Genomic DNA, 14,115 nt, shown 5'->3' with positions numbered 1-14,115 from the left:
GTGTCGCGTTTGGCGTGGGCGAACTTTAAAATGGCAGCTGCACACAACTGCGTACTACTTTCGGCTGTGGTTACCGAGCGTGAAGCGACGCCGGCGCATTCGCAGATGAGCGTACCCGGAAGGCTCCGCTTGTTGCTTTGCAGCTGTTCTACTACACGTTCGTCGCTGTTAGTGCAATGTACAAATTCTAACGCTTAGCCCGCAACAATGTTGAAAAAAGATGCACTGATATTTTTAAAAAATTTAATATTCAAACTTTTACGAATATATGAAATTTTTGAATACAGATACGTATTGAATATTGCAAATGTTCGATTTATATTCGAAATGTTGAATATTCGCACACCTTTAGAAACAACCTTTGCATAGTAACCACAGAGCCCCAAGAACGAGTGTAGTGCTGTCGCACATGTTGGTGCTGGTGCCCGCATAATGGCATCCACGTTTGACATCAGTGGATGTACCGTCCAAAGAAATCGTGTGACCCAAAAACATCAGTTTGTTTACTTCAAATATGCATTTGTTATCCAGTTGTAGACCTGCCGCCGAGGTCTTCCTTAGCACTTGTCATAGGTCCTCAGTGAGTTCCTCCTTTGACCCTCCGAAAAGGATGATGCCATCTATGTTTGGGTCTGTAGGAGTTCTTCTCTAGGTTTGTTCTCGCCCTTGTAGATTAGCCTTATGGTTGCCTCTTTCCACGTCTGTGCGATAAGACCAGTGGAGATTATTTTGTTGAGGCTCTGCCGTAGTTGTTCTAGTGCCTTAGGTTGGAGTGACTTCAGGAATTCATTCTGCAGCCCATCTCTGCCTGTTGCCTTTCTAGGGTCTGGTTTTGTAGCCTCGCCGTTAGATGGTGTCAGAAGATACAGTGTTGACAACCTAGGTTTGCGTTACAACGAAAACCCCAATATAACACTGGCGTGTTTGCAGGTGGTGCAGCACCGTGTCTCGGCTGATCAATCTCTGTTGGCCACTCCCTTTTTCCCCTGGCCTCTTACACTTTTTTGGGAGTCTGCATCCTCTTTGCTAATTGTTCTCCAAAGTGTGCTATACAGCAGTGTCAGTCAGTTTATAAGCTCATCACACAACATCACTAGAGAAAAGTATAATCAAAGTAGAGATGTGAGAACAACACTAGAGAGGGACACATATGTGTGCATAATGGACTGGAATTCCCCTTCTCCTTCTTTCTGTCCTATGCAGTCTGGTCAAGGGCTGTCAAATACTCTCAAGCCTTTCAACTAATCACACACTCACAGCACATTATAGCAGTATGACATTTTCTGTAAGTTAGTTATATTCCTATGCCATGCACATCATGGTAAACAGGAGGAGCTGTCCCACGTCCTGTACTGTAGAATGGCATACAATGCACCTTGCAGCATTTACAATATCACATAGGGATTGGTAGTTAAAAACGCTAGCAGAGCACATTTTTATTCGATGTCAAAAATATACACATAAAATATACATGAATATGAATTATTTAATGATAACAATAAACGATGCTTTATTGCCACTTCCACAGAAAAAACACAATCAGGGGGAAGCCAAAAAGCAGCACGAGGCTGCTTGACAAGGGCATTACCCCTTTAACATGATCGTCGTGACGGCATGCAGCAAATGAACAAGATCATCCATCTATTTAGTGCAAAATATGGAACACTATTTGACATAAGAATAGACCTTTAAAACTAACACAACCATGACAGAATACTACAATGCATTGTGTACAAAATAACAAGAAATTGAGCTGATATCCCGAATATCAAATTAAATAAACGATGATCTTAAGGAAGAAAAGGAGAGGTCATTGGTACACACCTTCTATTATTTATGCATGCACTAGTTATTATTGTTATTGTTAATGCATGTATTAGTAGATTGTAACTTATTAGTTTTTTTTCCTGATCACTCACTTTTTCACTCACTTTTACCTGTCTCATTAGGACCTAGTAGATACATTGTGAAAAATAGATATTTTTTCTTTCAGTTGAATCAGTATTCTGGATGATGCTTGTGTGCCACATTCAAAAACACTACATGAGACAACACAGTGAATGTTTTCATGGCTCTGTGCACTTAATTGTCCAAAGACTGCTTATGATTATGGCCTTGTATTTTCAGTTTCTGTGTTTTTTGAAAATGGGGAGGCAAAAATTTAAACAACAACAACAACAACTCTGTTTTAAGGTGATGAATGGGGAGGCGGGCCAAAATGGTTGGAAAAAGAAATTTTCAGGTCAAAAATAGAAAAGAGAGCCTCTCACATTTTGGATGAATACAGGATGTGGAACAGTCATGCAGAATATGCAGTGCTTGGTGCTCTCCAGTGGCTCAACTGGCACATTGCCAAGCTAGCTTTCAGGGGTTTTCGGGTTTTACCCCAAGTAACGATGATGCAAATTGCGGGGTAAAAACAGGCTTTAGCAGTTTTAGCTTTAAAATACAAGGCCCAACTTATAATGCTTGGATCACTGCAATTCAGTAATAAATATGATGGTCTGAGGTGCAGGTTTGGGAACTCGTGGTGTAGTGCCACTGTTCCAGTGCTCACTTAAATCTTAGTAACAGGACAACAGCCCATATTGAAATATACATATGAAGGGCTAAACCAACAAACATACGATAGTTTTATCAGATTGGTCTATCACAGCATGTGTCTTAAAAGAACTCCAACAAAGATATTTCTAGGATATTGAATGGGCTTGTTTACTGAAAGCCCAATATGGCTGGTGTGCAGAATTCACATCAACAGTTTATCACTTCTGTTTACCAGGGCTAGAGCTTAGGGTGTGTGTTTCCTAGCGCTTTCAATGTGTTCTATTGTTTTTGTTACAGATTGCATAGAACAACTTGCTTCATCCATATCTTTTTTGGAGCTGCTCAGTTTCATCATGGAACACAGTCCTGCCCATAGGCTTCTGTTTCATGGAATGATCTCCTGCCAGGAGATTCGTTTGCATCCCAATGCTTCTCCTCAGGGGTTAGGTGCACTGCTAGCTGCCATAGCCAAGACACTGGAACAGGTGGATCCAGCTGTGTCTGCCTGGGTGGTGAAGCAATTCCTCAAGCTTTGCAAGCGTCTGAGTACTGTTGAAGAGCCACTCCCTTACAATGTGGTACAGCCGATTGCAGACACCGCTACTTCTTTGCTAAATTTCAAACTGTTAGGTAAGATTTAGTTTGTGTGTTCATTGCACTGAGCTCATCTGTTTGAGTTTGTTTCATGTACCCCTTGTCTTGCTCTCTATAATTTCTCTCTAATCTCTCTCTATACCTTTTTTCACAAAAATCTCAGTGACCAGTTTGTGTCTTGCTCCCCCGCTTATAGAGCCTTTCAGTACTGTACATGTTTGTAGACGAGCCGTGCTGTGAGGCTTAGTTTCTGTCCACACTCATCAACATAATGGCTCAAAATGCTTTCTCTCCGCTATATACTGTACTTGTTTCATCGTGGGTGCATCCTACAGTTCCTTAAGTAGGCCAACGTGAAACTGCTGTCTGCACCCGTCCAGAACTTCAAAGAGTGGTCTGTATGTCGACTTGTGTAATGTTGAGGTAGATTTCCACTTCATCTGCTTTCGCTGATCCTATTGGGAACCAGGGAAATACTGAGCAAGCTCAGCTCTAGGTGTGCATGGTGTACCTTCATTGTCCTCCATGGGCCAAAATTCCCCACGAGATGATGCTGCCTGTGCTTGAGTTACATGTGGATGCTATAAAGAAGATAAGAAGAGCAGCACCTAGATGGGAAGTGTGTTGCTTGTAATGGTGTCTCTTGGACACCGTGTGAAGTAGCAATGTGATGGGATGAACTTTTGGAAATACTGTAAAAGGCAATCCAGAAGATGTGGGTTCGATCCCTACAGCTGGCTAACCTTTTCAGTGACTTTCATCTTTCATTGTAAAAGCTTGTTAATTCAGATCCTGTGGGGCTGTGAAAAAAGTTTGAATGAAACGGAGTTCTAACTAATGAGAGACAAAGAAACGGACACGCGAGGCCATGAGTGGATAGGGACAGCCAAAAAATTATTTGTGGAAGAAATCAATCAGTGACGTTTTTTGTCTTTGACCGTTAAAACTAAGCACGGTCAAGCTTTGTTCAAGTTTACGCACGTGCTGTAGTGCTTCGTCTTGGCCTTCCTCGAAGCTGAAGATCAGCCGCGCAATGTTCACTGCAGCCATGACCTCCATTTTTCACTTTAGTGCCCCTTCAGTGTAGTTTTGTCTTTATTGCAGATAAAAAGGACATTCAGAAACTGTTGGACATGGTGGGAGACACAACAAACAATCTGCTTCGGCTGGTTCTTCTGAACAGGATATCTGAGGGAGCAACACCTGATTTCAAAGAGTCCTTACTGGACTCTATTCTTCAGCATCTTCTTGCCAGTGTTTGCAAAGCAGCACAAGATGAAGAACCAGCTGCATGCGGTTTTGAGGAGTTGGAACGTTCTGTGATTGTATTCAAGGTACGAAAAGATCTCAAATGGTCCAAGATTGTTTCTATCTCTGTACATTGCAGTTATGAACTTTGCTTTCTGATACAGTCAAGCACGTTTATTGTGATCATCTTTATAACAAAAACCCCGGTATTATGATCAAATTGCTGCTTCCCATCTGCTCAGCCATTGAAGTACATGTCAACAAGACCTCGATATATAGCTATCATCATGAAAGTGTTTGCTCATGTATAGTGATCAGAGTTCTCCCTAAGGCCAGTAAAACACACAAAAATTGAGTAAGATTCCATTTTTTCGTTGAAAACAGCCGTAGCCCCTCAATTGAGTATTGAAATGAGAACACTGTGTGTTTTAGCACGCATAAGTGATGGCGATTAGATGTGTGCATTGCAGAGTGCGTGACTTTGAAGGCACTCGCAAGAAGTAGAGGAGGTAGCACCCTCTCTACATCTTTCTGTAGCCCTCAACTTTTTCGGAGTTGCTGTGTGCTATGATTAGGGCCTGACTTTTTCGGGTTTTACTTTTGGCCAAATTCGGTGGGTAAATATCGGGTGATATTTTTCATTCGAAAATTCGGGTGTATTCGGGTTAAATCCTGTTACGGCATATTCTGTCGTCAGGAATTCGGGTGATTTTTTTTTGTTTAATAAAAATTTGTCTTAACATGGAACTGATGTTTAGCAATGTTATCAAACTTTATTTTAATGCACGCTTATGAGTGTGCCACGCGACCCTTATGTTTTCAGGTAGATTCGGGTTAAACCCGACTTTTACACATTTCGTTCGGGGGGTAAATATCGCGCGGATACGGGTTTAACCCTAAAAAGTCAGGCCCTAGCTATGATGGTGTCTACGGCTCCGGGAAGCGTTCTGACAGATTTTGTGCCGGTGTAAAACCTCATTGAGAAGTACAATGCCGTCCAAAATGTAAGTTCTACTTGACAACGCAGTTCGGGTAGAGTAAACAAAGATTACTCTGGATGATGAGCAATGGACAAAGTTGTCGATCTTAAGATGTGCGGAGCCTCACATGGTACAGGTACAGATACAGGTGGTTATGTTGTCCTTCAGAAAGCTCTTGACACAATGCTGCGTCAATCTAGAAGTAGATAAAATGCCTTCATGCTCCCAACAAAAGTGCATGTTAGGTGCATTCTACCTGTACCATTCTACTTTATTTATGTGATCCCGACTGGCGATTTCGTGAAGTTCATGTGTAATGCTGCTCTGATATTAATGATTTGACTTTTGTATTCCCATCAATATTGTTATAAATGGGCTCGACTGTACTGACTCTTTTTCTGTGATTCGCATTTTTGATTCCTGCAATGAATCTGCTCAGTTTTTTTGTTGTCAAGTACTAATTATTGTTCCCAGTACTACAAAGAAAAATGGTCCTCTTTGTTTCACTTTGCTAGTGACATACCAACCAACTGCATTTGGTTCACACTTTGAAGCAGTGCTTGTGCCAATGACATATGTGGAACTCTTTTATTTGAACTGAGACTGTCCCAAAAGAATTGTGCGATCTGAATTGGCTACTTGTTGAGAGATACAGTAGCCTCTTCCAAGATATAAATCAAGAGAGTGTGTCAGGCTCATCCACCTCTCTCTATCTTTCCACGTTAATGCTTGAAAACTGCAAGAATCGTACAGTAGTATTGAAGAACAATTATTGGATAACCTGCTCATAGATGTGCTTGCAACTATGGCTGTACTGCTAGTTATTCCTAACTATGCAGCAACATAGGCATGAATAACTAAATCCTCATTTTGGATGATACAACAAAATAAGGATTAACTGTCCCTATATATACTCCATAAATTGACTAAACCTGCTAAACATATTCTGATTGAAAGTGATAATTCCAAAATGTTGTTAAAGTTCAGTGGTCTTGAAAGAGAAAAAAATTCTGCCCCAGATTTCAAAAGTCCTGAGCTACAAAAAAAAAAAAAAAAAAAAGAAGAAAAACATACCATTACTGTTAAACATTTGTTTTAACCTTAGTCAGCATTGTCTGAATTCAGCTTTCATTGCTGGCAGAAATGTGGTTAGTTGAGTTCTTTTGTCACTCCTGCATGTGAAATCTCACTGTATCTGAGCATGTGATCAACAGATCTTTTTCCTTCTCTTTACTAGCAATTTAATGAAAAGAGCTTTGTACGGGCTGCCTGTCGTGACAACTTCTGGCAGCAGTGCATTGTGAGTCTGCTCAAGTCTGCTTTCAAGTAAGTGAATTTGCAACAGGGCTATACCATAAGCCTGGTTATGTGCATCATATAAGAAGGGCTTGATTTTTTTGTTATATTATTCAATAAAATTGGGGGTAACTATAGTGGGTTATATTCTCCAATCAAAATTTTGGTGTAATTTTGCTATATTTATTTTCTGACATAGCCGATACATAAATCATGCTTTGAAAATATGTGTGTTAGGATGCTCTCAGAAATACTCATCTCTCAACCTGTCTCTAGGCTTTGTAGTAGATCTGTCATGTGCACATTTCAGTACCGTCCACAACTAGGACTGAAGCTGCACCTTCAAGCGTTGGTTTGTCCTTCAAAAATGCTGCCTTGCTTTAAGAATTTATTTGTTATTGCTTTAAAAATGTTTTAGTTTTTTTGTGTGTGTGCTACATTGGGTAACGTGGTAGAATTGACATACCTCAGCTTGTGCAGAAGCTGATGCTGTAGAAAATACTAGTTCAGCTAAGTCTTACTGGGGCGGTGCCATATTTTAAACACCTGCGATTCACACCAGGTGCCTCTCTTGAGCTTGTCTTGTTGCTTCATCCAGCTCTGGATACATGGATGATGAATGGAGAAAAACATATTGTTGCACTGATATTCTCACAAAGTTCTGACAGCTCGTCAATTTCTCTCAGCTCTTCTCTTTGGATGCGATGACATAACTTCGCGTGTACCCTCAAGCAGTGCTTGGTGCCTGTAGTATAGCGATTGTAATTCTGCCAAATCGCAGAACGCAACGGAAAGAAAAGAAACTTTGGAAATGGGTTCCAAGCAGAGTTCATGGGGAATTCCCGATAGAGCGGCGGGGCACCATGTCACTGTTCCTGCATACCTCCATGTTGGTGTCGTTTAACCAAGGATAATGATTTGTAGTTGGAATTTCTCAGCTATCTCCAAACAATAGTCTGGCATTCCCAGATCATTTGGGGGAACACTGTGTTGTTGGTTCTCCCATTTCTTGAGATGCTGAAAAATACAGATTTTTACATACATCCTGTCTTGTCCTTACATGCTAAGAAATGTGCAGTAATACTGTATTTGTTTAATGTGTTTTCAGGTAGCCCAAAGTATTGCAAATTTTTAGTATATATTTTTGTACGCAGAGGCCCTCGCTCCCTCTGTGAGGCCTGTAGAGTTTTGGAAGAACCTACTGAGAGTTTTATTAGCTGTGTCATTTCAGGAAAAACCAGTGAGAGGTGTAAAAAATTTTGTACATTCCCTTAGGGGGTGTGTATGTAGGATAGAAACTTTCTTCTCAAGATTTTGTTTTCTTAAACAATGGGGCCACCCCGAACTTGGCCCAAACGGCGTCTCTCTGTGTGCGTCTCTCTGACACATACAGATGACATTTCTGTGCTTTCTTTACCTGTTGTTACAGAGAAAGGGTGGATCTAGCTTCCCGAAAGGCATATGGAACGAGAACAAATCTGGTGACGCGGTGAGGGCTCAAGAACGGAGCGTGTTTCGGGCCAAGTTTACGATTAGTTTTTGACAAGTTAGCTTTCTCGCAGTAGCCCCAGGTTATTGATGCTCATAAACTACTGTATGGAGATTAGCTTCACGCAAAAGTATCAAGCTGATCTGTATTCATTGTTTAATTAAGTGTTCGAGAATATCAACCGTTCGTAAAAAATGACACTTTTTAGATACTGTTTTCACATACATGAGGTTGTGTAGAAAGTGAAAGAAATCGTGCCATTTGTGGAACAGATCCTCTCCTATAATATATTTAAAATCTACAGGTGTATTTTTTTCTAACCATACTCCGCTACAGCTCATTCGCTATTTAAGGTCGTCTAGGAAGTGAAAAGTGATGCCTTTGTGACCCTCTCCTGTGAAAAGGCACCCTCTCCATTTCCATTTTCAGTCTACAAATGTATTTGTTCTTACACAAAAAAATACAGGTATAAAAAAATGCGTCATCATATTCAGCTGCAGCTCATTCAGTAGTTGAGGTTGTCTAGGGTGTAAAAAAATGTTCCTTTGTGAAAGACACCCTCTTTCGCAACATTTCGAAACTCTACATGTGTATTTTTTCTTCAGCGAGAAAAGATCGTCTGCGCATTCACATCTGGTCTGTAAGCTCTTTCACTTCATAGACCACCTCAGGTATGGGAAAATAGTATCCGAATAGTGTCATTTTTTACGAATGGTCATTATTCTCGAACGCTTAGTTAAACCATGAGTACAAATCAGCGTGATATTTTTGCATGAAGCTAATCTCCACACAGTAGTTTAGGAGCATAAATAAACTGAGACTCCTGCGAGAATGCTAACTTGCCGAACATTAGTAGTAAACTTGGCCCAAAACGTGCTCCACTCTTGAACTCTCACCACGTCACAAGATTTGTTCTCGTTCCATTTGCCTTTCAGGAAGCTAGATCCGCCCTTCTTCTCTAACACCTGGCAAAGAAAGCACAGAATTGATGTCTGTACGTGTCAGAGGGACGTGCGAAACAGACAACGCTTTTCTATGTATATAGGCCAAGTTTGATGCTCCCCCAGTGTTCAAGAACATAAAATCTTGAGAAAAAAAGTTTATATCCTACATACGCACCCCTAAGGGAATGCCCACAATTTTTTTTTTCAGTGAAATCTAAGAGGGTTGAGCTACACCTCTGTCCGGCTTTGTCTGAAATGGCCCAGCTTGAGGCTACCTTATTTGGGGAGAAAATTCTGAATTAAAGTAAATTGCTTCTGGACCTAGTGAATTGTTAATGACTTTTTATAACTTAGACAGTTGGGATTGACTGAGTCGCTCACTGCTTGAAAGGCAATATGATCATTACTTGGTTCAACAGGTCCTTCTCAATGGGAGCTGTGGTATTCAAGCTCATTTCAGCAGCCTGTGAGACAGTCTACATGGACACTGGTGTCACAACTCACCCGAGTGCTGCTAACATCTACATGATGATCCTCGGCCATTCGAAGTTTCTTTCAATAATGCTGGACATGGATGTTGAAGCACAGGAAGCAAGAGGTTAGATCTTGCAGTGTACATTGTGTATGCACTTTTCTGGTGTAGAGCATTGATGCTTTCTTTGAGTAAGGTCTTTGCAAAATTTGTCAAGTAAAAATGGCACAATGAATGCCGCTGTACAAAAATTGCATATTTGGCTGAAGGTGTTTGCTCTCTTCACTTGAGAGGAGAACTGGGATATAATTGTGAATAACATATTGGAAAGAGTTATGTTAAGGAAGAGCCTCAGGATGAGAGCTGTCATTATTTTGAGCAGAGACTGTTCTTCCAAATCCAGGGAACAAAAGTCTCTATACAGTAGCTGACCGATTTTCTGGACTTGACGGTGACCTTTCTGGACATGCGTGTGATGATATCCACTTGGATTTGTACCAGCGTCCCATGTTCAGTGTACACATTGGCAATATTGAATGCGTTAAGTAGGCGTCTCGAAGCACGAGTGTTTCAGACACCACTCACTTAACGCGATACAAGCGCCACTCGTGCACCTGAGAGTGTGAGACTCCGTGCCACTTTTCGCGCTCCCGTTTCAAATGGGTGCATGGAAACACATGACGAGTGCCTGGGTGCTTGAGATTTTCCATGACGTACTTCCTGTTGAGCACTGGCAGGACGACCTTCGAAGAAGCAAGATACGGACTTACTATGTTACCCAATGCTCTGAGTTTAGTTAACTGTAATATTCTTATATTATAACTGTTATCATGCTTTTTTATTAGTAGACACCTTCCACACGGATGCAAAGATATTTCAAAAAGCCAGGACTAAACATAATGAACTAGAAATGAAATTACACTGTCTTCACATAACAAGCTAGCCATTTACTTCAACAGACGTTTCGTCTCCCATCCGGGAGACATCATAGGATGTCTCCTAGATGTGAGGTGAAACGTCCGTTGAAGTCTCGCCCAGATCTCGCCACCACTGTGGCGTCACCTAGAGGTAATGTTCGGAAGTTTTAGTGCAGTTTTTCTTAGGATTTCAATTACCAATCCAAACGCACAGTCGAAAAAGGAAAATGGCGGTCTTGTAGTTTTCGTCCTATTGGTGCTTGTCCGCAAGAGTTTTAGTCCGGAAAATCGGGCCTTTAGACTTTGACTTGTCCTAAAGAATGGAATTGAAACTGTATTACTCATGTGGAAAAGTCACGGTTCTCCGTGGGAGTCCAAAGTATCGAACGAGTCGACTTCTGTATTCGAAATATGAGCAACTTTTGTCCTGATGCTCTTCCCGTAACATTTCCTCAGTAGCAGCAGGGTTTTGTTGCAGAAGTACCGTATTCCCCCGCATCAACCGGCATGCTGGGAAAGACCGGGGGAGGCCAGCATGCCGCTAAACCCCGTATTATGCGGCATGCCGGAAAATCCGTGACATCTTTTTTCGTGGCAAAGAGCATGTAAAAACTCAGACTAACTTCCATTTTGGGATCAAACCGGACAAAATAGCCTTTGAATAATATAATGCCATCAAGCAAGGGCACACACACAAGAGGGATTAGCCAGAGTGGAAGCTGCCTGTGAGTAATACAGGCACACACTCCTTTCTCATGAGGTCATCAGGGTGACCTAAAAGAATGGGGAGATCAGTTTATACCTGAACGGCGCCGGGACGCAGTGTAGCAGTTCGTTAGTGTTCTCCTCAAATTTGACGGAGATGGACGCAGCACACACCTCTGGTGTTGGTCAACGGGACATGGAAGGGCCAGGAAACAACGAGGCGGCACGAGAACGGCACCGTGGCCGTTCCCGCAGCCGCAGTTATTCTATTGCCTTTAAGTTGAACGTCCTCAAGACACTGGAAGAGCTCAACGAGAATATCAGTGCTACGGCAAGGGCCCATGGAATTCCTCGTCAGTGCCTCCAAGTCTGGATGAAAAGCAAGGACCAACTTCGCTCATGCGCCTCACTTAGTGACATCTGCATTCGAAAGCGAAGAAGCGTTCCTTCAAGTGAGGAGAGGAAGAAGAAACAGGCCAAGTTTCCTGATATGGAGCAGGAACTTTCAGCATGGATAACACTCCAATGTAAGAACGGCTTTCCGGTTTCTGCTTGCACGATAAAATCCCGTGCCCAAGAAATACTCGAGAACGGCGATGGTCAGTCACAGGACTTCCAAGCATCAAACGGGTGGCTGGACCGCTTCTTGGCCATATACGACGTTGTGTGCAGGACGGTCACAACCGTAGGCCAGAAAGTTCCGGAAAACGCAAGTCTGTTGTGCCGCAGCTTTTTTGACTTCAACAACAGTGTTGTTGGTGGTTTACCACCATCGTGCATAGGGAACATGGATGAGACTCCTCTTTGGTTCGATCTGCCACAGAACAGTGACATCATACACTTCCTAATGACATCATACACATTCGCGATCACTCCCGATTTCACTCTGCTATATGTTCTTTTTTTGACTCACAGTAACACCACTTAGTGTCATATCAACCTGTGCACCTTAATATAAACTCTCCCAACTCACTGGCTCTTGTATTATACACTTCTTCATCAATTTGTTACATTTTAATTTAGCATCTTGATTTACTGACCTTTGTTCACTGTTATTTATTACTGTTTTGTATTTTCTTTTTTCATTTCCCACTCCCCTCTGTAATGCCCAACGGGCCTTGAGGGTATAATAAATAAATAAATAAATAAACAGGACATTCGATTTCAAGGTAGTCAAGCAAGTGAGATGTAAAACTACTGGAAAAGAGAAGCTGAGATACACAGTTGTCCTGAGTGCAATGACAGATGGAAGAAAAGCTAAAGCCTATGATAATTTTTAAAGGGCTCAAGTACGTCCCAAAATATGATTTCCCAAATGAAGTTGTGGTGACTGTTGCTATGAAGGGCAGCATGACAGCAGAACTTATGAACACTTACAAACAGAAAGTTTGGGGTGCACGTCCGGGAGCCTCTTTTAAGCCCAAGACTGGCCTCATGATGGATAGTGCGCCAGCACATCTGAAGAATACTACGAAGACAAGCTTCAAACAGCACTACAATACGTCACTGTCAGTCATTCCAGGAGGCCTGACACCTCTTCTCCAGCCAGCGGACGTTGTGTGGAACAAGCCATTCAAGGCGGCCATGAGGAAGTGTTGGGAAGATTGGCTGTGCAATGGGGCTGCAGAGTTCACAAAAACTGGGAAGCGACGAAGCACTTCCTACATGACCGTCACGCAATGGGTAAAGGAAGCATGGGATACGGTATCCCACGATCTCATCAAGCAATCCTTTGTCCAATGTGGATTGGTTGGAAGCCAAGACCAGGACGTGCTTCACAGCTCCTTGCGGGAATTGATATGTACAGGTATGCCATCTCTTCAGGCAGACGACCCATTCGGCCTCACGGACACAGACAGCGGCACGGAAAGCGATGACGACTGAGTGCCATGTCAGAAACGTCATGCAAGACCAGGGGAAAGTTCTTGAACACAGTCAAAGATGAAATAAATATTAGTCGTTACCAGTACGAACAGCTCCGTTTTTCCTTTTATTTTTTTATTATTATTTTTTTTTGTTCCCCGAATTTTGCGGCATGCCAAAAAATACCAAATTTGGGAGCGGCAGAACCTGGATTTCTCCGAATTACCCGGCATGCCGGTTAATGCGGGGGAATACGGTACGCACTGTAATTCTAAGTGCAAACTGCAAGCAGGACCATATATTTAAGCCAATAATGTTTTACTTTGCAAATGTCGCAGGAGGGTAATTCTTGCTTCCTTTGTCTTGACTTCATTTGACAGGTAGCCTACTCGAACTGATGACAACCTTAGTTAAACGTGAGAAGAGTATCTGCAGCGTGGACCATGTTCCATTATATCTGAGTGCTTATGGTGCAACCCTATCTATTGTTGGTGAGTTTCTGTTTTTGTCTTCCAATAATCTTCTTCCACCATCACATGTAGAGCCTCAAGTTTTTGGGTTTAAATTGATTATTCCTTGAATCTGCACCCCGAATTGAGGCTCGCTAGTTAATACAGTCGAACTCCTTTACAACGAAACTCAGGGGACAGCAAAAAAAATTCGCAGTAAAGGTATTTTCGTTAAAAAGGATGTCCATTATTGGACATATAAGGCTCCAGCGGGGCCGCAAAAAAATTCGCTGTAGTGGTATTTTCGTTAAAAAGGTGTTCGCTATAAAGGAGTTTGACTGTACCCGTGAAGTGGTACTTTGGGACGAAGGGACAAAATTATATCGGAATTCATCACCATCTGTTGATGAAGTCTGCTGGCTGCAGCTGTGCAAGATTGTTTAGAAAAAGCGAACAGAGAGAGCAGCACAGCGAACGGCGGCTCGAAGGCATTACTTTCTGGATGCTGGTGAATGTAGAGGAGTGGAAACCCAATTTGGCAAGCAGGTATTACTTGGACGCTCATAGCAAAGGATGTATGAAAAAGCATGTCAAAACATGTCTGCCGAAAACTG

General features: G+C 42.1%; 1 protein-coding gene across 1 annotated transcript in view; it reads left to right on the top strand.

The window, feature by feature from the left end:
* The window catches only part of LOC135388571 (nucleolar pre-ribosomal-associated protein 1-like), a 179,082-nt gene that overhangs the window by 106,447 nt on the left and 58,520 nt on the right, over positions 1–14,115 (top strand). The window contains exons 21-25 of the mRNA XM_064618192.1: positions 2,842–3,174; positions 4,243–4,472; positions 6,604–6,692; positions 9,515–9,693; positions 13,433–13,543. Coding sequence (XP_064474262.1) covers positions 2,842–3,174; positions 4,243–4,472; positions 6,604–6,692; positions 9,515–9,693; positions 13,433–13,543 — 942 coding nt within the window. The remainder of the gene's footprint in view (positions 1–2,841; positions 3,175–4,242; positions 4,473–6,603; positions 6,693–9,514; positions 9,694–13,432; positions 13,544–14,115) is intronic.

The sequence above is a fragment of the Ornithodoros turicata genome, chromosome 3 (assembly GCF_037126465.1).
Source record: "Ornithodoros turicata isolate Travis chromosome 3, ASM3712646v1, whole genome shotgun sequence".
Classification (NCBI taxonomy): domain Eukaryota; kingdom Metazoa; phylum Arthropoda; class Arachnida; order Ixodida; family Argasidae; genus Ornithodoros; species Ornithodoros turicata.
This window is presented reverse-complemented; position numbering and strand designations above follow the sequence as displayed.